Source organism: Heptranchias perlo, chromosome 17 (assembly GCF_035084215.1).
Source record: "Heptranchias perlo isolate sHepPer1 chromosome 17, sHepPer1.hap1, whole genome shotgun sequence".
NCBI lineage: Eukaryota > Metazoa > Chordata > Chondrichthyes > Hexanchiformes > Hexanchidae > Heptranchias > Heptranchias perlo.
This window is the reverse complement of record NC_090341.1, coordinates 26,109,580-26,136,269: the sequence shown is the minus strand read 5'-3', so window position 1 is coordinate 26,136,269 and position 26,690 is coordinate 26,109,580. Positions and strand designations below refer to the sequence as shown.

The following is a 26,690-nucleotide window of genomic DNA, read 5'->3' as shown; positions in this document are numbered from 1 at the left end:
GAGACTACACGATAACATCAACAAGTTCCATCCCACCATCAAACTCACCATGGACTACTCCTCAGAATCGGTTTCTTTCTTGGACACACGGATCTCCATCAAAGACAGGCACCTCAGCACCTCACTCTACTGCAAGCCCAAGGACAACCTCACGATGCTCCACTTTTCCAGCTTCCACCCTAACTACGTCAAAGAGGCCATCCCCTATGGACAGGCCCTGCGAATACACAGGATCTGCTCAGACAAGGAGGAACGCGATGGACACCTACAGACGCTGAAAGACGCCCTCGTAAGAACGGGATATGACGCTCGACTCGTCGATCGACAGTTCCAACGGGCCACAGCGAAAAATCGCATAGACCTCCTCAGAAGACAAACACGGGACGCAACCAACAGAGTACCCTTCGTCGTCCAGTACTTCCCTGGAGCGGAGAAACTATGCCATGTTCTCCGCAGCCTTCAACATGTCATCGATGACGACGAACGCCTCACTAAGGCCATCCCCACGCCTCCACTACTCGCCTTCAAACAGCCACCCAACCTCAAACAGACCATCGTTCGCAGCAAATTACCCAGCTTTCAGGAAAACAGCGTCCACGACACCACACAACCCTGCCACGGCAACCTCTGCAAGACATGCCAGATCATCGACACAGATACCACCATCACACGAGAGGACACCACCCACCAGGTACATGGTTCATACTCCTGTGACTCGGCCAACGTTGTCTACCTCATACGTTGCAGGAAAGGATGCCCCGGAGCATGGTACATTGGCGAGACCATGCAGACACTGCGACAATGGATGAACGGACACCGCGCAACAATCGCCAGACAGGAGGGTTCCCTCCCAGTCGGGGAACACTTCAGCAGTCAAGGACATTCAGCCACCGATCTTCGGGTAAGCGTTCTCCAAGGCGGCCTTCGAGACACACGACAACGCAAAATCGTCGAGCAGAAATTGATAGCCAAGTTCTGCACCCATGAGGACGGCATCAACCGGGATCTTGGGTTCATGTCACGCTACACGTAACCCCACCAGCGAAAAAAGAGTTATCTGTTTTTAATACAACTGGTCATTCTCTCTCTTTCCCTTCCTTTTGGATGTTTCTCTCTCTCTCTCTCTCTCTGTCTTTGGGTTCGGACCGTTTGTATATTCAGTAGCCCTGTATGTACTGTCTCTCTGTCTGATTGCCTTGACAACGGGCAGTTGGAAAGATTATCTGTAATCACCAGGCATTGTTCTCTGAATATATATGCGGTAACCTTCAAGGATTCCCACACTCACCTGACGAAGGAGAAAGCCTCCGAAAGCTTGTGATTTTCAAATAAAACTGTTGGACTATAACCTGGTGTTGTAAGATTCCTTACATTTGTCCACCCCAGTCCATCACCGGCATCTCCACATCATGTCTAATAGAACCAGACAGTGCAGGAGAGACAGGACGGAAGCAACGGTCGTCAAGACAGTTCACACAGGAAGATAGTGTTAGAAGCAGATGACCTAGTTAGTGGTTAATCACATTGCAAGTTGGTATCAAACAAAGACAATGAGTCAGCCTTGCAAAGGCAGGCATAAGGAAATATGCCAGTCCTGTTACTCAGATAAGGGACGTCTGCTCATTGCAGCAGTCAGCATATACGGTGCTCAGCAGTTTTCACTATGTCCTTAACCCTTGCTAACTAACCTTTTCCATAACCCTTCACACCCTCGCCTTTTTCAGAAAACATCCTTAAACCTGGGTTACCTGACAAGCAACATTATCACCTAATTGTCAGAGACCTGCAACTACAATGTGACAGGGTGTCGACATAGGGATCATTCCAATATAAAATGTTGGCATGTTAATGTAGGATTTTTAATTATAAATTTTGACCTAAAAAGCATGACAACAGGAAGTAAGGGTTGCGAACAGGATATGTGCACCATATGCAAGAATTTTAATATCACAGTAGAGATTCTCATGCTCTGAAGCAGGGCAAATCCTCAGATCTGTCAGTGAACTGCTGAATTATTTCTCTTGCAAAATTGTTGGATTGGAAAAACCAAAGCCGTAAATTATATAAGAAATCTAAACCAAAGGGTATTAGAGAAGTCTTTTGCCCCTTTTCTACAATCTACATCAGAAAAGTGTGAGATTTACAATTCATGTCTAAAGTTATTAGATATCAGTGCTTTTGAACAGTCTTAAGATTTAACGCCTTATGTGCTGAATTTAACTTAACAGCATCATCTTAATATAAATTAATCCAAAATCATTTCTATACAAAAAATAAGTCCCACCAACAATCTCTCAGGGCAAGTAGGGATGGGCAATAAATGCCAGCCTTGCCAGCAATTTCCACATCCCGAAAATAAATAAAATAAAAATCAAACATTAAGGCAGTGTAAAGAAAAGCCACAAGGCTGATCTCCAGCCTTAGAGGTCTGAGTAATGAAGAGTGGAGAAACTTGGACTTCTTGGCCTGGAAAGGAAGAGTCTGAGAGGTGATCTTATAGATTGTAAATGGTATGGGAAAGGTAAATCTTGAAAATTACTTTAAATTAAATTGTGAGAGTGGGACAATGTGTCACATTCAAACCAGTAAAGGGCACATTTAGGACTGATATCAAGAAGTTTTTTTCTTCAAAGAGTGATCACATAGAATGCACTCTCAGATGCAGTAGTGAGGTGAAAACCTTGGAATTTTTAAAGTACCAATTAGGCACTTTAGCGTCATTCTGGATGGATGAACTGCAATTGGCCAAATGGTCTTCCTCATCCATAATTAGCATTTGATCTTGTGACCCAATTCAGACCCCCTGATTATCTGACTCTGTCCTCCTTTTCCACTTCATCTTTGTAGTAGAGGCTTCACCGTCATGCCCCTGCATTCTGGGATTCTTTACCCCTGCTGCCTCTCTCCCTACTTACAAAAGTCTCCTCAAAACTCACCTCATCAAACTGTGCCTTTAGTCATCTCTTCTAACTTCTTTCCTACTTCCTGTTTCTTGTCCAATACTTGCCCTATAAAGCATCTGGGGACATTTTGTTGCAAATGAAAGGCACTATATAAATGTAAATTATTGCCAACCTGGATTATTTTGATAAAGAGCTGCTAGGTTATACCCAGGTTTTGATAGGGGGCTCAACAGCAAATTATCTTACATTTACTTGCTCTTCTGTTGACAACCTGGAAGATTATTCTGTTGTTGCTTTAGATTATTTTCTGGCCTGGAGCTACTAGATTATTACTCTGGTAGGGCTACCTGGATTATTTTCTCATAGATTGCTGGTGAATTATTGCTCTGGTGTTGCTGCCCAACATTATTTTCTTATAGGGAACTGTTGTATTGCTATTTTAGTGTTACAATCCTGAATTACTTTTTGATAGACAGCTGCTTGGTTACTGTTTTGGTGATATTGCTTCGATGTAACCTGGAGTATTTTCTCTTCAGGGGTTACTTGGTTATTACTCTGGTGATATTGTTTCGGTTTTGCTGCTCTGGATTTTCATTTTGGTGATACCACAGTACTGTCATGGATTATTTTCTGATAGATTATTACTTTGATATTTCTTTCGATTATTTTCTGATAATGAACTGCTGGATTATTTCTCCCTTTTTTTTGCTGAAGAGTTGCTGAATTATTCCAACCTTGGATGGCTGTTCAAATAATGACCTCCTTTCGCCACCCGCGCCTTTTATATAAGTGCGCAGCGAGGCGCTCATTAATTGGCCGCTGGGCCGCGTAGCCCCGCCTCCCCGTGCGCGGATGCCGCTGGAGTGGAAGGAGAGGAGACATAGGGAGCATGGCGCAGGGACATTAAGCAACTGGGCCGCGCTACAACACAAACACACAGAACCGCTCTCACGCCAGTAAAATGGCTTCTCACAGCGACATTGAGGAGAAACGAGCCCCGACTTTGAGAGGAGACAGTCGGGAGAGGCACCCGAGTAGTGAGAGCGGGGTTGGAGCTGCTGGCAGGGCGAAGCCATCATCATCTCTCCTCCGAAACGCGTCGAAATCCAAACAACAAAATGGCGAACAAACGAACGGGCCGCTGGCAGGAAGCGCCCCCGGGCTGCTCCGAGCGGACACGGCTGCGGCTCCTAACGAATTCGCTGCAGAAAGCGAGGAGCACGGAGCCTCAGCCGTTCAGAAAACCACCGAAGATCTTGTTCGGAAGAGTTTTCAGATCCCTAAGAAGAACAAAGAAAAGAAAGGTGCTTTGCTCTCTTAACACACAGCGCTGTTTGCTTCTTGATGCTATCCATGAATTCTAATTCATTTGCCTCTTGCTGGAAAGTGGTTGGAAACCATTTTTGATAGGGAATGTTAGCAAATAAGAAAATCAATACTCAATCTTTGTTTCTACTTCTGGCTCTTATAACAGGTAAGTGGACCGCAAGGCCAGCATGTGGTCTGTGGTCAGAAATGTGGAATTCGGTACTTGTTACGGTTACCTGACCAGACCGTCATTGTATCTCCAACCCTATGGGGCGTTCGTACTTGCATTTATGCAAGGTCTTGTGGATAGACTCTTGTCTGTTTACTCGCACTTCAGATTTCTTCTTCATCCACATCGATGCAATGGAAAATGGGGGTATTACTGACCCACTTTAACTCGGTTTTGTTTGGCAGAACATCCATTTTCTTTGTTCTTGTTAATCCGACCATATGAGTTGGGATAGTCCGTCCCAGCCTTATGTAGGGTTTTGGGTTTGGTGGAAGACCCTGGAAGCAAGTGGTTCTTGAGTTAAATATTGCAGAACGACTATATTCTTGAAAATAGCTCCTTCATTTTGAAGTTTTGCATTCCCAAATGCCATCTGAATTGTCTAAATTTGGATATGATACTAGTAGTGTTATTTTACTTATTTGTATCAAATTTGTGATGTCACTAGTTTTTTAACGCTGCATTTCAGTGGTGTATTGCATTAAGGAAGAGGCAGTGCAACTGGTTTGTAATTTGGGTGATAAACTCCTTTGTCACATCAGTGCTATACAAGATGTAGTTATACTACAGAATACTTCTGAAGTTAGATATGGGCTTAGAGCCATAATGTGTTCTGTACAGTTGACACAAGCCTCTTGAAGAAAGTGATTCTATTCTGTTCTTGAAATCATACCGCACAGATGGAGGCTGTTCAGCCCATCCTACCTGTGCCAGCTCTTTGAAAGAGCTATCCAATTAGTCCCATTCTTTCCCCATAGCTGTTCAAATTTTTCCTTTTCAAATATATGTTTCATTCCTGTTTGCAAGTTACTATAGAATCTGCTTCCTCCATCCTTTTAGGCAGTGCATTCCAGATCATCATAAATTGCTATGTAAAAAGGAATTCTCCATCGCTCCTCTGGTTCTTTTGCTGTAATCACTATCTAAAGATGGGAAACCATTATCTTTAGATTACCCATGTCCTGTACTGACTACTGAATGATGGTGGTCTTGGACATAGTGTGGGTGAGGTTAAGTGCTTAGGAGCTCTGAGTTAATATCCATTTGGAGTAAATAACTGGAACTTTCTGCAACTAGTCAAGTATAATGTGTAAAAGTACACCTACAGGTATAGGGACTTACTGGCTTTTATGGTTGCCTAGGTCTTACCAGTTGGTCACGATGATAAAATGTAATGGAGGTTTATTTTGCTTCATTATGTCCATAGTGCAACATGACTGCAAATTTGCATTTCTGAGGTAAATTATCAGTGACTCTTACTACTGGATGGGCTGGGTTCTAGAAAAGAAACCATAAATTTCCTTATTATTTTCCGAGTTACCTGATTAAATTTCACAGGATCCAAATGGATTAAACTTTAATGATATGTTGCTGCCCACCTTGGCAACAGTGTAAATAAAGGACAGATTTGCGCTCATGTAACACCTGCCATATCCTCGATGTCCAAAAGCACTTCAGTGAAAGTCACTTCAGAGGTAAACTTGGCAACCAGTTTATGTATGGTAAGGCCCACAGCAACAATGGCCCAGAAATTGCTGGAAAAATAATGGCGAGTTCACAGCGCCTGCTGTTTGTGCTTAAAAAAACCCCAGCAATTTGTGCTTAGGACGAGATGTACACAATGAGTTATGATTTGTCACAATTTGCTGTACAACGTGCTACGCTCTGCTGTTAGCCTTGTAAAAATGGGAGCTCGCCATGAAGAAATTGCTGGATTTGAGCCGTAAATACAAATGAATCCCACTGCAGACATTTAGGGCTGGTATTTCATGTTGTAAGGACCCTGTTAATGATGTGATTTATGGTCCTGATACGTAACTCAACCATGGAGGCCCAGAAAAGGAATATTTGAAACTGGAGTCTCACTTGTGCGTGTTGTAAATTGTTCCTAGAGGTTTTTTTAAAAAATTATTTTTAATTTCCTTGTCTTTTTGCTCTCCACCCAATCTTTCTTTCCCTCTCTTTCTCTCTATCTTATTTGACTCATTCACCCTATTTTCTTCTGTCAATCTCTCCTCCTTTCTCTGGCCTTAAATTTCATTGGCTAAGGAGATAGGCAGTTGAACCCGACACTTACGGGGTCCCAGTTGACCCCCCCCCCCCCCCCCCCCCGCGCCATTATCAATTTGCGTTTCTGGCCATTTGCGGCGCAAAAATAATACGCTCTGAAGGGTGAGGGAAAAAAATCAAATTCACAGCACTCTGCATGAGGTGCACAGCTCCAGCAGTTTCTAGGCCATTAAGATGAATGACCAGTTGATTTATTTTTGGGTGGTGTTGAAGGATAAATGTTAGCTGGGATATCTCCCTCTATATTTTGATTGTTCAGGTAGAATTTCTTGCAGTAACATACCAGAGCCAGCTTTTGTATTTGGTTTTATGCAGTATAGTTTTTTTGTGGAAGTGTTGCTGAACAATAATGTATCTGCTTACTGGATATTCTTGATGGAGACAAGCAGTTATCAATCTTCCAGCAGATATTTTGTTAGCCTTTCAAACTACTCCATGCAACTGAGATGTGATTAATCGGTTATTATCTAATACTTAGGTGGTCTCATGTAGTCAGTCTTGTTCAATGATTGCTCTTGCTTGTAATTCCACTTTTTCAGTGCAAGGTTTCCAGATTGCTGCATAGTATGTTGCTAATATTTGTCAAGACTTTGTTGCAATGTAAATATAACACAATAATTCTGTTGTTCAGCATCATACCAGTGCATCTAAATTGAGATTGGAGTGCTTCTGAAATTTTTTCTTAGTCTAATGTAAATTAGAAAACTGTTTGTCTTAGATTGTAGTGGAGTAAGATTCTTTTGGGTCACATACAACAACTTGCATTTATATAGCGCCTTTAACGTAGTAAAATGTCCCAAGGCACTTCACAGGAGCGTTATCAAACAAAATTAGACACTGAGTCGCAGAGGTAGGTTTTAAGGAGCGTCTTAAAGGAGGAGAGGCGGAGAGGTTTAAAGAGGGAATTCCAGAGCTTGGGGCCTAGGCAGCTGAAGGCACAGCTGCCAGTGGTGTTGTGATTTAAAATCAGGGATGCGCAAGAGGCAAGAATTGGAGGACCCTTCCACCATACAGGAAACATAGATTGTCTTTACCACTCAAATGAATGGATAATATGCGTATACTGAATGGTTGTGATTTAAAGGAACATTTTGGGTCCATTTCAATAAATTGTCAGCACAATTCAGTTGGACCAATTTTGCCTCTGAATCAGAAGATGGTGGGTTTGAGCCACACGCCTGGCTCAAGTGCATAATATTCTGGAGTGCTGCATTGTCAAATATATTGTCCTTAAGGTGAGGTTTTAAACCAAGGCTCCTTACCTGTTCTGGTAGAAGCTAAAGATCCCATGGTACTATTTTTGAAAAAGAGCAGGATGTTATCTTTTTTCCAAGCCAACCCTCAACCAATAACATCCATCTCATTGCTGCTTGTGGGTTCTTGTTTGCAAAATAGGTGTTGCGTTTACCTACATAAGGCACTGCACTTCAAAGTAGTGTATGTAGTGCTTTGAGACCGAAACCACTATATAAATGAAAGACTACCTAGAAGCCTCCTTGCTTTAACTGCAGTCGCCTGGTATTTGGATTTCAATGCGGTGAGTTTTAAGCATACGCAATTCTCTGTTCTTGCATGCCATGTTCTTACCTGATCCACGTTTGTTTTTAATGTTAGTTTCACCACACACATTGAGCATAATAAAATATAATTGACATGCATTATTTCCATGGATCTGCATTCTTCATTTGATTATATAACAGGAGTCTTTAGTATACTTTATATATGCAACCAATAGAATATAAATATCTGGATGAGTAGAGTTTGTACATTATCTTCATGTTAAGAAAAAAGATCTTGCTGGCATTTTGAAACCTTTCTGGCTCACCCATTACAAACATGCTTCTTCATGATAACCCAGTACTAAACTCATGAAGCACTTGTGTATATACCATCCTGTAACAAAATGGAAATTGTCTTAGGGTACAAAATTATAGTAACTGCATCATTACCACTGATACTCATTATCATTTATTTCTGTTAGGGAGCCTCATTTGCAATTAAATGTCAGACTCTAGTATAATTTGAGGTTTTAAGTTTGGGTCTAATTATTTTGGGTATTATTAAATGGCACATTTTGCAAAGAAGTTCTGAGCTAAACTGTTTTTTGCACAGCAATAATGCTAGCAATCCCATTTAAATTCCTCCATTTACATCACGTTAAATTCATGCAGTGCTGCAATGATACTGGAACTGGAGGAGGATGTTGAGAAAGCAGGCAGTCTCTAGACAAAATTGTGGATTGTTTTATTTATCAAAGAACTTGTACTGTCAACAAAAAACCCTTTAGATTAAAAAAAGACTTTATATTTTTTATGTGTGCAGCTAAAGGAATTCTGTTACCCCACACCTCGACCTTGAAGGCACTGACTCCTGAGATATAGTTCTGTGGATGCTGATAGCCCTCCATTGCTTTGCCAACGGGGCCGATCTTCATAGTTTGAGCCTAGATAGTGAGTTGGCAGACTGTTTGGCTAAGGAGGCTGTTGTAGCTGAACACATTATTGTTCATGGGATGTCGGTAAAGGTGACTTAGTAGTGATCGTGAGTAGGAATCTTTTCTTTGTCTTTCTTCCAAGACATATTAAGGTCACCTGACCCCAGCTAATATTGATTAACTTGGCAGAGGTAGAAATTGAATCTAGCACCAGATCTGTAAGCCTTAGTACGATACTGAATAGTTGTTAGCTTTGGCTCAGTGGTAGCGCACACACTTCTGAGTCATAAGGTCATGGGTTCCAGCTCCACTGCAGAAACTTGAGCACATGATCTTGACTGGTACTGCGGTGTAGTACTGAGGGAGTGCTCTTCTGTTGGAGATGCTGACTTCTGGATGAGATATTAACTCAAGGTGCCGTCAGTCTTGGGTGGAAGTATAAGATCCCTTAGCACTATTCAAAGAAAAGCAGAAGATTTCGCCCAGTCTTCTGGCCAATGTTTACTTCAGCCGACACCACTAAAACAGATTTTCTGGTCATTTATCTCATTGCTTTGTTGTGAGATCTTGCTGTGTGCAAATTGGCTGCCAAGTTTGCTGACATTAGTGACTTCATTTCAAAAGTTCTTCTTGGCTGTGAAGTGCTTTAGGATGTCCTCATGACGTGAAAGGTGCTGTATAATTGCAAGTTAGTTGTTTTTATGTGTTAGCAGTTATTAATGGTGCATGTACTACAGCCGCTGAAAAAATATATATACACATAAAATGGGTGATTCTGAAGTACAGAAATACAAGAGTGTAACATTAAATTAGGCAAGCATTACTGTAAATTCTGCCACATCTATATCATTGCACTACAAATTTTGCACAAGTGTTAGCTGCAAAATATTTTTGCACTAATATTTCCAGACTTCAGATGTACCATGGTCATCACAATTGAGCTCTCACCTGATGGTCACACTTTCCAGCCATTTGCAGTTGTTTTAGAATTTATTTGAAATGCCATCTTGTAGAATCATACAGCAGAGGAGGAGGCTATTCGGCCCATCTTGCCTGTGCCAGCTCATTGAAAGAGCTAGCCAATTAGTCCCACCACCTCTGCTCTTTCCTCATAGCCCTGCAATTTTCTCCCTTTGAAGTATTTATCCAATTCCCTTTTTGAAAGTTACTATCGAATCTGCTTCCACTATCCTTTCTGGCAGTGCATTCCAGATCATCATAACTTGCTGCATTTAAAAAAAAAACCCATCTCACCTCTGGCACTTTTGTCAATTATCTTAAATCTGTGTCCCCTGGTTACTGACCTTCTGCCAGTGGAAACAGTTTCTCCTTATTTACTCTATCAAAACCCTTCATGCTTTTGAACGCCTCTATTAAATCTCTGCTTAACCTTCTCTGGTCTAATGAGAACAATTCCAGCTTCTCTAGTCTCTGCACATAACCAAAGTCCCTCAACCCTAATACCATTCTAGTAAATCTCCTCTGCACTCTCTCCAAGGCCTTGACAACCTTCCTAAAGTTTGGTGCCCAGATTGGACACACCACTCTAGGTAAGGCCTAACCAGTCATTTACAACTGTTTAGTATAACTTCCTTGCCTATATCTCTATTTATAAAGCAAAGGATCCCATTTTTTTTTTAACAGCCATATCAATTTGTCCTGCCACCTTCAAAAATAGTACGTTACTTTTAGGACGTTTGTATGGCTGCAAAGATTCCTTTTTCTAAAGAGCCTAAGGATATTGGAATACAAATTGCTGTAGCTTACGTTTTCATGAGCACTACTTCAATTCAAAGTACTCCAGTGGTACGGTGCAATACAGTGTGGTATATTGACACAGCCGACCATAAAGATAGGGAAGCTTCATGATGAATACCCTACGTGGTAAATTTTGATCTTGGCTTGTGCAGTGGGGGCAGTACATTTAAGCAGTTGGCTACAAAACAGCATTCCTGATTAACAAGGGAGTCAAAGATTATATTAGGTAGACGAGAAAGTAGAGTTGAGGTCTCAATCATATTAGCCATGATCTTACCAAATGGCAGAGCAGGCTCGAGGGGCCAAATGGTCGTCTTCTGCTCTTAATTCATATGTTTGTATTGGCAGAAGCTTGTTAGCTAGTCTTGGTTGGTGAAATGCTTTTGTTGACCTGAGTTGAGGCAAGTTTTTATAAAAAGGACTAGCATGTTGACCATGATGTTGCCTACTATTGGTTAATGTTTTTTTCCATATATACAAATGACAGTTGGGAGGGAGACTTCAGAAGCGCCTTCTTTGGCCATCTAGTGGCCAGAATCTGCAGTTGCATCATGATGGTTCACATAGCAAAATTAAAGGAAAAAACTGACACTGGTGTCGTTGACAGAAAATCATGATGAAAAATCGTGGCAACAGGAATTAAAGTTTGTAAATAGGAAGTGTGTGCCCTACTCAAGATTTTGAATATTGTTAAATGGATGAGGAAGATCCAAAAATAGTAAGCTTCAGAATGGCATGATTAATAATTTCAAGTAATGTTCATTCAGAAGTCTGTTGTATCGCTATCAGTAATGAGCCTGTTTTCCCTTATAGCTTCATTTCTATGAGCTTTTAGGGAAGGGGTCAATTTTATGATTAAGTTGAGGAATATCCAAACCATTTTCTTTGTCCAGTGTAGAAGAGGTGAAAATATAAAATCGGGGTTCTTCTGCGTTGCCCCAGTAATATAATAACTCCATATTTCTCAGGATCACCCCTCTGAGAATTCTGAGTGAGACTGCCAGTTAGTACCAAATTACAGGAAACTTGTGTGCCAGTTTTGCACCAACAGGAATTTAATCGAATCTGCTTGTCTTTTTGGCAATCTTCACATTTGGCTGAAGAGCTTTTTAAATCCATTATTAAGCTGTTCTGTTAAAGGTACGATGGCATATCCTAGGAACTTGGAGTCTTGATTCCAAAAAGAGGTTAGTATCATAGTAATATGACACCGCACAGAAGGAGGCCATTTGGCCCATTGTGCCTGTGCCAGCTCTTCGGTAGAGCTATCCAATTAATCCCATTCCCCTGTTCTTTCCCCATAACCCTGTAAATTTTTCCCTTCAAGTATTTGTCCAATTCCCTTTTGAAAGTTGCTATCGAATCTGCTTCCGCCACCCTTTCAGGCAGCGCATTCTATACCATTGCAGCTTGCTGCGTTTTTTTTAATAAAAGTTTCCTTATGTTGTCTCTGTACAGACTTGTCCGCCACTGGAAACAGTTTCTCTTTTTTTGCTCTGTCAAAACCGTGCATGATTTTGAACACTTCTATCAAATCTCCCCTTAACCTTCTCTGTTCTAAGGAGAACAACCCCAGCTTCTCCAGTCTCTCCACATATCCGAAGTCCCTCATCACCGGTACCATTCTAATAAATCTCTTCTGCGCCCTCTCTGAGGCCTTGACCACGTTTCTAAAGTGTGGTGCCCAGAACTGAACACAATACTCTAGCTGAGGCCTAACCAGTGTTTTTTTTAATAAAGATTTAGCATAACTTCCATGTTTTTGTACCCTGAGCCTCTGTTAATAAAGCCCAGGATCCCATATGCTTTTTTAACAGCCTTCTCAACTTGTCCTGCCACCTTCAAAGATTTGTGTACATACATCCCAGGTCTATGTTCCTGCACCCCCTTTAAAAAATTGTACCATTTGGTTTATATTGCCTCTCCCCATTCTTCCTACCAAAATGTATAATTTCATATTTCTTAGCATTAAATTTCATCTGCCGTGTGCCTGCCCATTTCACCAGTCTATGTCCTCCTGAAGTCTGTTACTATCCTCTACATTGTTTACCACATTTTCGAGTTTCGTGTCATCTGAAATCTTTGAAATTGTACCCGGACCCAAGTCCAGGTCATGTGTTTATATGTGTAATATATATCTATCTGGAATATTGATCCCTGGGAACCTCACTGTATCATAGTATAACGGGTACTGCGGAGGAGGCCGCCATTTGGCCCATCGTGCCTGTTCCAGCTCTTCAAAAGAGCTTCCCTCCAGTCTGAAAAACAACCATTCACCACTACACTCCGCTTTCTGTCCCTTAGCTAATTGTATCCACGCTACCACTGTTCCTTTTATCCCGTGGGCTTTAATTTTGCTAACAAGTCTATTATGTAGTACTTTATCAAATGCTGTTCGAAAGTCCACATACACATCAACTCTCATCAACCCGCTCCGTTACTTCATCAAGGAACTCAAGTTAGTGAAACACAATTTTCCTTTTTTAAAAAATCTGTGCTGACGTTCATATATTTTCAAAGTGCCAATAAATTTTGTCTAGCGTTATTGTATCTCAAAGTTTCCCCATCACTGATGTTATGCTGACTGGCCTGTTATTGCCGACTTTATCCCTCTTTCCTGTTATGGAACAGGGGTGTAACATTTGCAATCCTCCAGTCCATTGGCACCGCCCCAATATCTAAGGAGGATTGGAAGATTGTGGCCAGAGCCTCTGAAATATCTACCTTTACTTCCCTCAGTAACCTAGCTGGACCAGGTGACTTTTCTACTTTCAGAACCACCAACCTTTTAAGTACCTCATTTTTATCCTATCCAATATCGCTATTACCTTCTTTACTTCTACATTGGCAACATCCTCTTTAGTGAAGACCGATGCAAAGTATTCATTTGGTATTTCAACCATACCCTTTGCCTCCACAAGAAGATTTTTTTTTGTTCCTAATTGGCTCCACCCTTCCTTTGACCACCCTTTTACCCAAAAGACTTTGGGCTCCCTTTTATGTTAGCTGCTAATCTATTCTCATACTCTCTTTTTGTCCCTCTTGTTCCCTTTTTTAGATCTCCTCTGTACTTTCTGTATTTAGCTTGGTTCTCCACTGTATTTTATAAACCTTACATTTGTCATAAGCCTCCTTTTCCTGTTTCATTTTAATCTCTAGATCTTTAGTCACCCAGGGAGCTCTAGCTTTTGATGCTCTTCCTTTCCCCCTCGTCGGGATGTGTCTAATCTGCACCCGAACCATCTCCTCCTTGAAGGCCTTCCGTTGTTCAGTTACTGTTTTGCCTACCAATTTTTGATTCCAGTCCACCAGGGGGGCAAGTGGAGCACTTTTCAGTGGGGGAGCATTTGGGGAACACTGATCATATCATTTGGTTTAGAATCGTTATGGAAAAAGGACAAGGAACAATCAAGTGTAAAAATACTTAACTGGAGGAGGGTTAATTTCAGTGAGCTCTAGCTTTCGATGCTCTTCCTTTCCCCCTCGTCGGGATGTGTCTAATCTGCACCCGAACCATCTCCTCCTTGAAGGCCTTCCGTTGTTCAGTTCCTTGTCCTTTTTCCATAACGATTCTAAACCAAATGATATGATCAGTGTTCCCCAAATGCTCCCCCACTGAAAAGTGCTCCACTTGCCCCACTTCATTCCCCAGAACTAGATCCAGCAGTGCTTTCTTCCTCTTTGGACTGGAAACACAGATCAAGAAAGTTCTTTAGTATACATTTCAGGAATTGCTCCACCTCTTTGTAACACTGTTACAATCCCAGTCTATATTGGGATAATTGAAGTCTCCCATTATCACTACCCTATAGTTCTGGCTTTCTGCAATTTTCTCCTCTATCTCCTTCCCATTATTTGGTGGCCTATAGTATACATCCAGTAGCTAGCTAGCTCTATTGTTCCTTAATTCTATCCAAATAGATTCTGTCTTTAACCCCTCAACTACATTATCCCTTTCCAGTGTTATCATAGTTTCTTTGATCAATACTGCCACCCTCCCCCTTTCTTTCCTTCCCTATCTTTCCTGCATACCTTGTAGCCAGGAATATGAAGAACCCAATCCCCTTCTTTGAGCCAGGTCTCTGTTATTGCCACTATATCATAGACCCATGTGGCAACTTGTACCTGCAGCTCACCAACTTTATTTACCATGCTATGTGTATTTGCGTGCATACGCAGCAAACTCATCTTATACTGCCTCGCATTTGCACTGTTTGATCCCTCCTATTTCTGAACTATTCTTTAGTGCTATTTGTCTCTCTCAGCCCTCTGTGCACCTTGTTTCTTCTCTCTAATGTTGCACCGTGGTGCCCATCCCCCAGCTAAATTAGTTTAAACCCTCCCCCACAGCACTAGTTAACCTCCCCAGTAGTAATGTTGAGATCAGGTGTGATGTATTCTGCTTCAGGTAAGTTCTGGAGGCCAGATCATAAATTATTTTAATAATGGAAAGGCTCTAAATGAGATTCATTGGGTGAGCAACAGGGCAGAAATCTTGGCTCAGATTTCATATAATAGACCTACCCTGGTAATCCAAGGAAGACTAGTATTGCACATTGTTTTAATGTACATCACTCAAAATTGAGTGGTTTGTACACCATAGTTTCATGTTCCCATCCTGTTCATTCTAATGTTACAAGGAAAAGTGGAATAATTGTGGGGAAAAATGGCAATAGTTACATAGAATGTACAGCACAGAAACAGGCCATTTGGCCCAACAGGTCCATGCCGGTGTTTATGCTCCACATGAGCCTCCTCCCTCCCTACTTCGTCTTAACTATATCAGCATATTCTCTCTTCCTTTCTCCCTTGTCTTTATTTAGCTTCCCCTTAAATGCATCTATGCTAGTCACCTCAACTGCTCTTTGTAACAAGTTCCACATTCTAATCACTCTCTGGGTAAAGAAGTTTCTCCTGAATTCCCTATTGGATTTATTTGTTACTATCTTATATTTATGGCCCCTAGTTCTAGTTTCCCCAGCAAGTGGAAACATCTTTACATCTACCCTATCAAACCCTTTCATATTCTTAAAGACCTCTATCAGGTCACCCCCCAGTCTTTTTTTTTCTAGAGAAAAGAGCGCCAGCCTGCTCAATCTTTCCTGATAGGTATAACCTCTCAGTTCTGGTATCGCCCTAATTAATCTTTTTTGCACCTTCTCCAGTGCCTCTATCCTTTTTATATAATGGAGACCAGAACTGTTCACAGTACTCCAAGTGTGGTCTAGCCAAGGTTCTATACAAGTTTAACATAACTTCTCTGCTTTTCAATTCTATCCCTCTAGAAATGGACCCTAGTGCTTTGTTTTTTTTTGTGGCCTTATTATCCTGCATCGCTACTTTTAATGATTTCTGTATCTGTACCCCCAAATCCTTATACTCTACCCCATTTAGACTTCTTACCAAAGCATTATTGGGCCCCTTTATTCTTCCTATGAAAATGTAATACCTCACACTTATTTATATTGAAATTCATTTGCCAGTTACATGCCCATTCTGCAAGTTTATTAATGTCTTCCTTTATTTTGTAGCCGTCTTTGGTATTAACTATACCTCCCAATTTGGTGTTGTCCACAAATTTTGAAATTGTACTTCCAATTCCCGAGTGCAAACCATTTATGTAAATGATGAACAATTGTGGTCTCAGCACCAATCCTTGTAGAACATCACTTCAGACTGGTAAAATATGGGAAACTACCTTTAACCCCTGCTCTCTGTTTTCTGTTTTGTAGCCAGCTTGCTATCTAATCTGCTATTTGTCCCCTAACTCCACATGCTCTTACCTTAGTCATGAGTACTACGCGGTACCTTATCAATGACCTTTTTGAAAATCCAAATATATTACATCTACTGTATTAACCCGTCCACCCTTTTTGTCACTTCAAAGAATCCAATAAGGATGGTCAAGCATGACCTCTTTTGACATCCATGCTGACTATTCTTTATTATATTTTCGGTTTCTAGATTTTTTTTCTACTTTGAGTAAGGATTCCATTATCTTTAGTTCACGGGACTGGTTCTATCTCTCTTTAAATATAGGAATTACGTTAGCTGTGTGCCAGTCATCTGGCACTATTCCTTTTTCTAATTAATTTTTATATATATATGTAAAAGTGCCTCTGATAGCTCTTGTCTAACTTCTTTTAATATGCATGGATGCAATCTACCCAGACCAGGGGTCTTATCCTCTCTAGGTTTGAATAGTTTATCAATTACCTCCATTTTCTATCTTATGTCTTTATAAGAGATCATAAAAGATATAATGTCATGCCTGCCATGTTGGTCTCCCTGGTAAATACTGAGGCAAAGTAATTATTTAATATTTCTGCTATTTTGCTGACATTTCCTGTGAGTTTATCTTGTGCACCCCTTAGTGGCCCTATTCCTATCCTGATTTTTCTTTTGTTATTTAGGTGTCTGTAGAATACTTTTACTATTTTTATATTCCTTGATATTTTAAATTTGTAGTTTCTCTTTGCTTTCCTAATTGTTTGTTTTAAAACATTTTTTTTTGTAACCTTTTTGTATTCCCTTTTTGTCATCCTCCTTTTTGTCTATGTACTTAGAGTATGCCTTTTTCTTTTGTTTCAATTTTCCCCTTATTTATTTCTTTATCCATGTGTCTCATTACTGGCTAGTTTATTCTTGCTTTTTAGCAGGATATATTTCTCCTGAACTCTCTGGATCACCGTTTTAAATGCTTCCCACTGCTGTTCTGTTTCTTTGATTATCAGTAAATTTTTCCAGTTTATTTTCCCCAGTTACATTCTCGTCCCTGAAAATCAGCTTTTTTTCCAATTTATTAGTTTGGTCTTTGTCTTTATGTCCTTCTCAATTTTTATCTTAAACATTATGTTGTGATTGCAATTGCTAGGCATAGCTTGTTAGCTGCATCTGGGGACATGATGTGTGGCACTAACTGGTAAAGAACTATTTGACTTCTGAAGCATAATTTTGGTTCTTTTTTGATTTGAGGATTTGTGATTTTGTAACATTACTTGAAAATTCACAGATCATAGTAGATACAGCAGAAGAGGCGGCCATTCGGCACATCGTGCCTATGCAAGCTCTTTGAAAGAGCTATCCAATTAGTCCCATTCCCCTGCTCTGTCCCAATAGCCCTGTAATTTTTCTCCCTTCAAGTATTTATCCAACTCCCTTTTCAAAATTACTATTGAATCTGCTTCCACTACCCTTTCAGGCAGTGCATTCCAGATCATTACAACTCGCTGCTTTAAAAAAAAATGTTTTCTTATGTCGCCTCTGGCTCTTTTGCCGATCTCCTTAAACCTGTCCCCTCTGGTTACTGACCCTTCTGCCAGTGGAAACAGTTTCTCCTTATTTATTCTTATTAAAACTGTTCATGATTTTGAACACCTCGATCTAACCTTCTCTGTGTTCTAAGGAGAACAACCCCAGCTTCTCCAGTCTCTCCACATAACTGAATCCCTCATCCCTCGTACCATTCTAGTAAATCTCTTCTGCCCCCTCTCTAAGGCATTGACATCCTTCTTAAAGTGTGGTGCCCAGAATTGAACACAGTACTCCAGCTGAGGCCTTACCAGTGTTTTATAAAAGTTTAGCATAACTTCCTTGCTTTTTGTACTCCCTGTGCCTCTATTAATAAAGCCCAGGATTCCATATGCTTTTTTAACAGCCTTCTCGACTTGTCCTGCCACCGTCAAAGATTTGTGTATGTGCACCCCCAGGTCACTGCACCTCCTTTAAAGTTGTACCATTTAGTTTATATTGCGTTGTCGCATTCTTCCTACAAAAATGCATCACTTCACACTTCTCTGCGTTAAATTTCATCTGCCATATGTGCCCATTTCACCAGTCTGTCTGTCCTCCTGAAGTCTGATACTATCTCCACATTGTTTACTACATTTCTGAGTTTTGTGTCATCTTCACTCCAGTCTGAAAAACAACCGTTTACCACTACTCTGCTTTCTGTCCCTTAGCCAATTTTGTATCCACTCTGCCACTGTCCCTTTAATACCATGGGCCTTAATTTTGCTAACAAGTCTATTATGTGGTACTTTATCAAATGCCATTCGAAAGTCCGTAGACACATCAACCACACTACCATCATCAACCATCTGCTACTTCATCAAAGAACTCAATCAAGTTAGTCAAACACAATTTTCCTTTAACAAATTTGTGCTGACTTTCATTTATTAGCCCATACTTTCCAAGTGCCAATTAATTTTGCCATGGATTATTGGGTCTCAAAGTTTCCCCACTGCTGATGTTAGGCTGACTAGCCGTAATTGCCGGGTTTATTCTCCCCTTTTTTGAACAGGGGTGTAACATTTGCAATCCTCCAGTCCTTTGGCACTGTCCCCATATCTAAGGAGGATTTAGGCCAGAGCGTCTGCAATTTCCATACTTATTTCCCTCAGTAACCAAGGATGCATTCCATCTGGACCAGGTGACTTTTCCCCTTTTGAGTAATGCCAATCTTTTAAATACCTTTTTTTATATCCTTTCCAATATCGCTACTACCTCCTCCTTTGCTGCTATAATGGCAGCATCCTCTTCTCGAGTGAAGATGGAATCGTAGTGTTCATTTAGTATCTCAGCCATGCCCTCTGCTTCCACAAGAAGATCTTTTGTCCCAAATCAGTCCCACCCTTGCTTTGACTACCCTTTTACTATTTATATGTTTATAAAAGTCTTTTTGGTTCACTTTTATGTTAATTGCTAATCTATTCTCATACTCTCTTTGCTCCTCTGCACTTTCTGTATTTAGCATTTACTATTTCAAATAATGTATAGAGTAATGGAAGTATGTCTGAACAACTTCTAGTACAAAAGAACCGAATATTCAGCATGAGGTAGGTTTTAATACAGGCTTATTAGCATTGGTGCTTTATCAGTATTTTCAGTACGTTGGTGTGGAAGGGCTATATAAAGCTGCTGTGTGGGATTAATTGAGAGACTCCAAGATGTAGTTTTGCTTTTGTTTTTGTTTTCCCATTATTGGCAGAGTAGGTAAGCCCATTTTTTTAAAACTCATGTGCTTTCAAGCTTTCAGAAGAACTTTGGTGCAACAGGCCACCTTTCAGTCCACTAGCTTAAAAAAAAACTTGACTCCGAACAGGTACCTGGAAAATTGGTTATAAAGTGACTGCAGCACTCTGGATATATTTGAATTATTTTTTATTCATTCATAGGATGTGGGCGTCGCTGGCAAGGCCAGCATTTATTGCCCATCCCTAATTGCCCTTGAGAAGATGGTGGTGTGCCGCCTTCTTGAACCGCTGCAGTCCATGTGTTGAAGGCACTCCCACAGTGCTGTTGGGTAGGGAGTTCCAGGATTTTGACCCAGTGACGATGAAGGAAACAGCGATATATTTCCAATACAGGATGGTGAGAGACTTGAAGGGGAACATGCAAGTGGTGGTGTTCCTGTATGTCTGCTGCCCTTGTTCTTCTAGGTGGTAGAGGTTGTGGATTTGGGAGATGCTGCCGAAGAAGCCTTGGCGCGTTGCTGCAGTGCATCTTGTAGATAATGCACACTGAAGCCACGGTGCTCCAATGGTGGATGGGATGCCAATTAAGCGGGCTGCTTTGTCCTGGATGGTGTCGAGCTTCTTGTGGTGTTGGAGCTGCACCCATCCAGACAAGTGGAGCGTACTCAATCACATTCCTGATTTGTGCCTTGTAGATGGTGGAAAGTCTTTGGGGAGTCAGGATGTGAGTCATTCACCACAGAATACCCAGCCTCTGACCTGCTCTTGTAGCCACAATATTTATATGTGGCTGGTCTAGTTAAGTTTCTGGTCAATGGTGACCCCCACGGCGTTGATGGTCGGGGATTCGGCGATGATAATGCCGTTGAATGTCAACGGGAGGTGATTAGACTCTCTCTTGTTGGAGATGGTCATTGCCTGGCACTTATCTGGTGTGAATGTCACTTGCCACTTATCAGCCCAAGCCTGGATGTTGTCCAGGTCTTGCTGCATGCGGGAACAGACTGTTTCATTATCTGAGGGGTTGTGAATGGGACTGAACACTGTGCAATCATCAGCGAACGTCCCCACTTCTGACCTTATGATGGAGGGAAGGTCACTGATGAAGCAGCGAAAGATGGTTGGGCCTAGGACACTGCCCTGAGGAACTCCTGCAGCGGTGTCCTAGAGCTGAGATGATTGGCTTCCAACAGCCACTACCATCTTCCTTTTGTGCTAGGTATGATTTCAGCCACTGGAGAGTTTTCCCCTTGATTCCCATTGACTTCAATTTTACTAGGGCTCCTTGATGCTACACGGTCAAATGCTGCCTTAATGTCAAGGGCAGTCACTCTCCTTACATCTGGAATTCAGCTCTTTTGTCCATGTTTGGACTAAGGGTGTAATGAGGTCTGGAGCCGAGTGGTCCTGGTGGAACCCAAACTGAGCATTGGTGAGCAGGTTATTGATGAGTAAGTGCCGCTTGATAGCACAGTCGATGACACCTTCCATCACTTTGCTGATGATTGAGAGTAGACTGATAGGGCTGTAATTGGCCGGATTGGATTTGTCCTGCTTTTTGTGGACAGGACATACCTGGGCATTTTTCCACTTTGTCGCGTAGATGCCGGTGTTGCAGCTGTACTAGTACAGCTTGGCTAGACGTGCGACTAGTTCTGGAGCACAAGTCTTCAGCACTACAATCGGGATGTTGTTGGGGCCCATAGCCCTTGCTATATCCAGTGCACTCATCTGTTTCTTGATATCACATGGATGGCACTCTGCTTTTGATCATTCCACAGTGGGCAGTGCAGCTCCCACTGGTGCTGCAATGCAAGATAGTGTAAATTCAGCATTAGGTAACATTGAAGAGTGAAGCTTTGCATTCCCTAACAATGAATGAATTACAGCTGTTTCATAAATGGGAAATGCATGGGTGAAAGAATGAGAACTTAACATACACTCATCTGAGTATATTCTGTGAGACCTGGCAGGTAACACCTGTCTGTCTGCACACTGATTGCCTTGGCAACGGGCAGTTGAAAAAACTGTCTGTACTCACCAAGCATTGTTCTGTGAATTATAAATGCGATTTCATTTCGAGGATTTCATTTCACATCGTTCACCTGACTAAGGGGGAAGCCTCCGAAAGCTTGTGAATTTAAAATAAAATTGCTGGACTATAACTTGGTGTTGTAAAATTGTTTACAATTGTCAACCCCAGTCCATCACCGGCATCTCCACATCATAAATATTAGATAGTCACTAATAAATCCAATAAAGAATTCAGGAGAAACTTCTTTACCCAGAGAGTGGCTAGAATGTGGAACTTGCTACCATATGGACTAGTTGAGGCGAATAGTATAGATGCATTTAAGGAGAACTAGATTAATACACAAGGGAGCAAGGAATAGAAGGATATGCTGATAGGGTTAGATCAAATAGGGTGGGAGAAGGCTCGTGTGGAGCATAAACACCAGCATAGACCAGTTGGACCAAACGGCCTGCTTCTGTGCTGTAAATTCTATGTAATTTGATGTGCAAGTAAACACTGGTTCAATCATATTTGTTAACCTCCCTGCACTTTAATTTGTTTAAGGATAAATGTCCATGGACTGCATTTGAAGTCTTTAATGCTTTTTAGTTATGACTCTGTGATAGTGAACAGATTAAGCCTGCACAGATTGACTTGTAGCTATTAAAGTTGCAGTTGCTGCGGTCATTTGTTCATGGGTACAGATATATAGTCAACTAAATTTCGTTCAAAGGAAGAAAACTTGAACTTCTATATGCCTTTCGTGTGCTAAGGATATCTCAATGTGCTTTACAGTCAATTAATTTTGAAGTGTAGTCACTTGTTTTGATGGCAAACAAGGCAGCAAATTTGCACTCACCAAGGCCCCAGAAACAGCAATGAGATGAATGACTTGGTAATCTGTTTTTGAAGGCGTTGGTTGGGGGATAACTCCCTGGCTTCTCTTTGAATAGTGCTGTGGAATCTCTTACAAGCGGTCTCAGAATAATCTCATCCGAAAGACACTGTCTCTGACAATGCAGTCATCCCTCAGTATTGCACTGAAGTGTCAGCCTAGATTATGTGCTCAGTTGCGGATTGGGGCTTGAATTCATGACCTTCTGATTTTTAAGGCAAGAGTGGTACTACTGAGTCAAGCTGGGACACTGAAAGTCTACCTTTTGAAAAATATTATCACTGTTAAGTGAACAAACATCACATTAAAGAATTTTTGATTACAAAAATAAATAATGCCAACAAAAGTGACCAGGATGAATAATGTAGGACATAAATTTTAAAAAATCTTTTTTTAAGCTTTGCTTGGTTTTAAATGGGAAAGGCTTTGCAGAACATTTTCCTTGGGAGAGAGAGCATATAGTACATACTGTGAGAAGAATAGGCCTTTCCATTTCTCCATCTATGTTTTAACACTTTTCTAAAATGCAGTTTGTGGCAAGCAACAGATTTTTAATATTAGAACTTGAAGTCCCTTGAAACACTGCTGATTTAAATCAAATCCAGACTGCTCAATTGCATAGCTGACTTTTAAATGTAGTCACTTGGTTTCTGCATGCTACTCGGGTATGGATTCACAGTAACCCAGTGGTTAACTAAAATAGCCGTATCAGTTTAAACAGTGAATGCTTGCCAGATGCTATGATCATGACGACCATCGCAGACATGCCAGATTCTGTACACGTGCAACCCATCTTAAGCAAGAGTTGCTAGATAATACTCCAGAGCAGATTTGCTGATTACTTCCTCTTTGCCCTGGAACCCCGAGGTTGGGGTTATAGTGGACTATTTGAAATAGCCTAACTCAGCATAGATCATGGCTTTTTAAACATTTCCCCACGGTCATTAGATTTGTGTTTTTCTTACTAGTATGTTATCTGTTGCAGTAAACCAGGAGTGTTAAAGGTTTGTGTCATTGGCTGCCTGGGTGCATATTATGAAGCTTCAAAGATCATATGAAGTTTAAATCCATCTTCTCATTAATTTGGACACAATTCTCCAGCAGAGGCCTAACCAATGATTTGTAAACATTCAGCATAACCTCCTTGCTTTTGTACTCTATTCCTTTGTTTATAAAGCCAAGGACCCCATATGCTTTTTTAACAGCCGTCTCAACTTGTCCTGCCACCTACAAAGATTTGTGTATATACACCCTCAGGTTTCTCCGCTGTACCCCCTTTAAAATTGTAGCATTTAGTTTATATCACGTTGTCTCATTCTTCCTACCAAGATGCATCACTTCACACTTCTCTGCATTAAATTTCATCTGCCATGTCTGTCCATTTCACCAGCCTGCCTATGTCCTCCTGAAGTCTGTTATTGTCCTCATCACTGTTTACTATACTTCCTTCCAGTCTGAAAAACAACCGCTGATGACTATTCTCTACTTTTTGTCCCTTAGCCAATTTTGTATCCACATGGCAACTGCCCCTTTAATCCCATGGGATGCAATTTTGCTAATAGGTATTATGTGGTCCTTTATCAAACATGTTTTGAAAGTCCATATACACAACACCAACTGCACTACCTTCATCAACCCTCTTCATTACTTTATCAAAGAACTCGGTCAAGTTAATGAAACACGCTTTGCCTTTAACAAATCCGTGCTTGGTTGTCATTTATTAACCCATATTTTTCCAAATGACAATTAATTTTGTCTGATTACTGTCTCTAAAAGTTTCCCCACCATCAACGTTTGGGTGACTGGCCTGTAGTGGCCAGGTTTATCCCCCTCATCTTTTTTGAACAGAGGCATAACATTTTCAGTCCTCCAGTCCTATGGCATCACTCCCATATCTAAGGAGGATTGGAAGATTGTGACCAGTGCCTCCATCCTATCTCATCCTAACTTTCCTCAATAACCTAGGATGCATCCCATCTGGACCGGGTGACTTTTCTACTTTGAGCGCTGCTAACCTTTTTAAGTAGCTCCTCTATTTATTTTACTCTATCCAATTTCTCTACTACCTCCTCCTTTACTCTGACATTGGCAACATCCTCTTTAGTGAACACTGATGCAAAGTACTCATTTGGCACCTTAGCCATGCCCTCTGGCTCCACTAGAAGATCTCCTTTTTGGTCCTTAATCGGCCCCATCCTTCCTTTGACTACCTTTTTGCCATTTACATGTTTATTAAAGACTTTTGGGTTCCCTCTAATCTTTTCTTATACACTCTCTTTTTGCCCCTCTTCCTTCCCTTTTCAGTTCTCCTCTGTACTTTCTGTATTCAGCTTGGTTCTCTACTCTATTATGAGCCTGACATTTATCATTAGCCTCCGTTTCTGGTTTCATTTTAATCTATATGTCTTTAGTCATCCAGGGAGCTCTAGCTTTGGATGCCCTTCCTTTTTCCCCCTTGAGAAATTTCAGGTACAGATTAGATACAGTCTCCTCTTTGAAGGCCTCCCATTGCTCATTTACTGTTTTAACTGCCAATCCATGATTCCAATCCACTTGGGCCAGATGTCTTTTCAACTCAGTGAAATTAGCCCTCCTCCAGTTGAGTATTTTTCACAACTGGATAAAATCTTATTGAGAAGGAAGATACAGTGCTATTAGTTAAAAGAATCATGACAAGGAAAGACATTTTTTTTGTGTCCCCATCACCAGTTACCTTGAGAAAATTTGATACAACTGAGTGGCTTAAATGCCTGGAGTGGGGCTTGAACTCATGACCTGCCTCAGGCAGGAGTGATACCACTGGACAAATCTGACACTTGAAACTGATCGATTATTTGGAAGAAAACGCTAGGTTGACCAGTGGTCTTCAGCCCAAAACATTAATATACATTTGTTTACCTTTTTATTTTCATACGCTGTCGGATAATTTAGCTGCTTGGAAGATACCTGGTTACCACTAGTGTTATTTCCTTGCTGCATTCAATTGCAAGCTGATTGGATTGGATGGGGGGGACAGGGACAGATGTACAAACAGTATTTAAATAGTTATTTTCTCTTTTTTTAAAGCTTTTGTCCCCTGTCTCTGGTTTGAAAAGGTTGGCAGGTGACTTACTTGTTTCACATTCTTGTGTGCAAAAATGGTCTAGATGACTGTTCTACCCTGTGGCAGTGTGCATCTTTTTGATGGTGTGGTGAGTTCAGGAAGTTAGCATGTGGAGAGTTGTGGATGCAAACCTCATTTTAATACCACAGCACATTTTGCATACCTAGGTGCTCTGTTACCATTACTCAAAACAGTGATACGTACATCAAGTCTTTTGGCAAAAAGCACAATGTTTAATGATACGTTGCAGTCTACGGTAAAAACTATGTTCACATTGCAAACTAGGGGGGAAAATTAAAAATAGTCCTGAAAATGTGCTCTCATTGTATTAATTGAATAAATTTGCTTTCAGAACTCTGTCAACCGCTACCAGTGGGCTCCAGAGAATTCAGACAAGATATTTTGAAAATTCTCAATTCTTCTTGCCTGGATACCACATCCAGTGCTAACTTCACCTATGTGAAAGCTAGTATGATTCACAACGAAAGACTAGAAAAAGAGGTTGGTATATTTCATCATTTTGGCTTAATTTATTGCATATGTTCTTTCCAGGTAGTGTCCATGTGAGTGAAATGTATTTTTTAATATTTCTAGTACATGGAAAAAAGGAAGGAGCTGAGAAATGAGGGTCGAACTGAAAAGGAGTTGGCAGAATCGTATGCATTCTTGCTGCTTGACACATCACAGGTGTGTATTGCTCATCTTTATTTTAAGTGAAATTTTTGAAACTAGCCTGTTGAATGCTGCTTTTGGAATTGCATTGTGCAATGGAGCCTCCTTTTGGGCAGATGAAATTTGCGAAACAGGCATGTTTCAGTGGTTAGTTCCCAACGCATTCATATATTGTTTCAACTAAACAAAATGAATGTCTTGAGTCAATGTTATTGGCCTTTAATCACTACTTGTATTGCACTGCCCCTAAATTGCTTGGGGGAGTTTTAACTTATATTTGAGATGAGTTTTCTTTGTTTTAATCCTGTCCTCTGATGACAAACCAATTG

General features: G+C 40.9%; 1 protein-coding gene across 3 annotated transcripts in view; it reads left to right on the top strand.

Moving 5' to 3' along the window:
- The first annotated feature begins 3,778 nt into the window (after window positions 1-3,778).
- tasora (transcription activation suppressor a) overlaps window positions 3,779-26,690 on the top strand; it is a 65,693-nt gene continuing 42,781 nt past the window's right edge. For all 3 annotated transcript variants that reach the window (XM_067998755.1, XM_067998756.1, XM_067998754.1), the window contains exons 1-3: window positions 3,779-4,207; window positions 26,042-26,190; window positions 26,284-26,376. In XM_067998755.1, coding sequence (XP_067854856.1) covers window positions 3,865-4,207; window positions 26,042-26,190; window positions 26,284-26,376 — 585 coding nt within the window. In that variant the 5' untranslated portion in view covers window positions 3,779-3,864. The remainder of the gene's footprint in view (window positions 4,208-26,041; window positions 26,191-26,283; window positions 26,377-26,690) is intronic.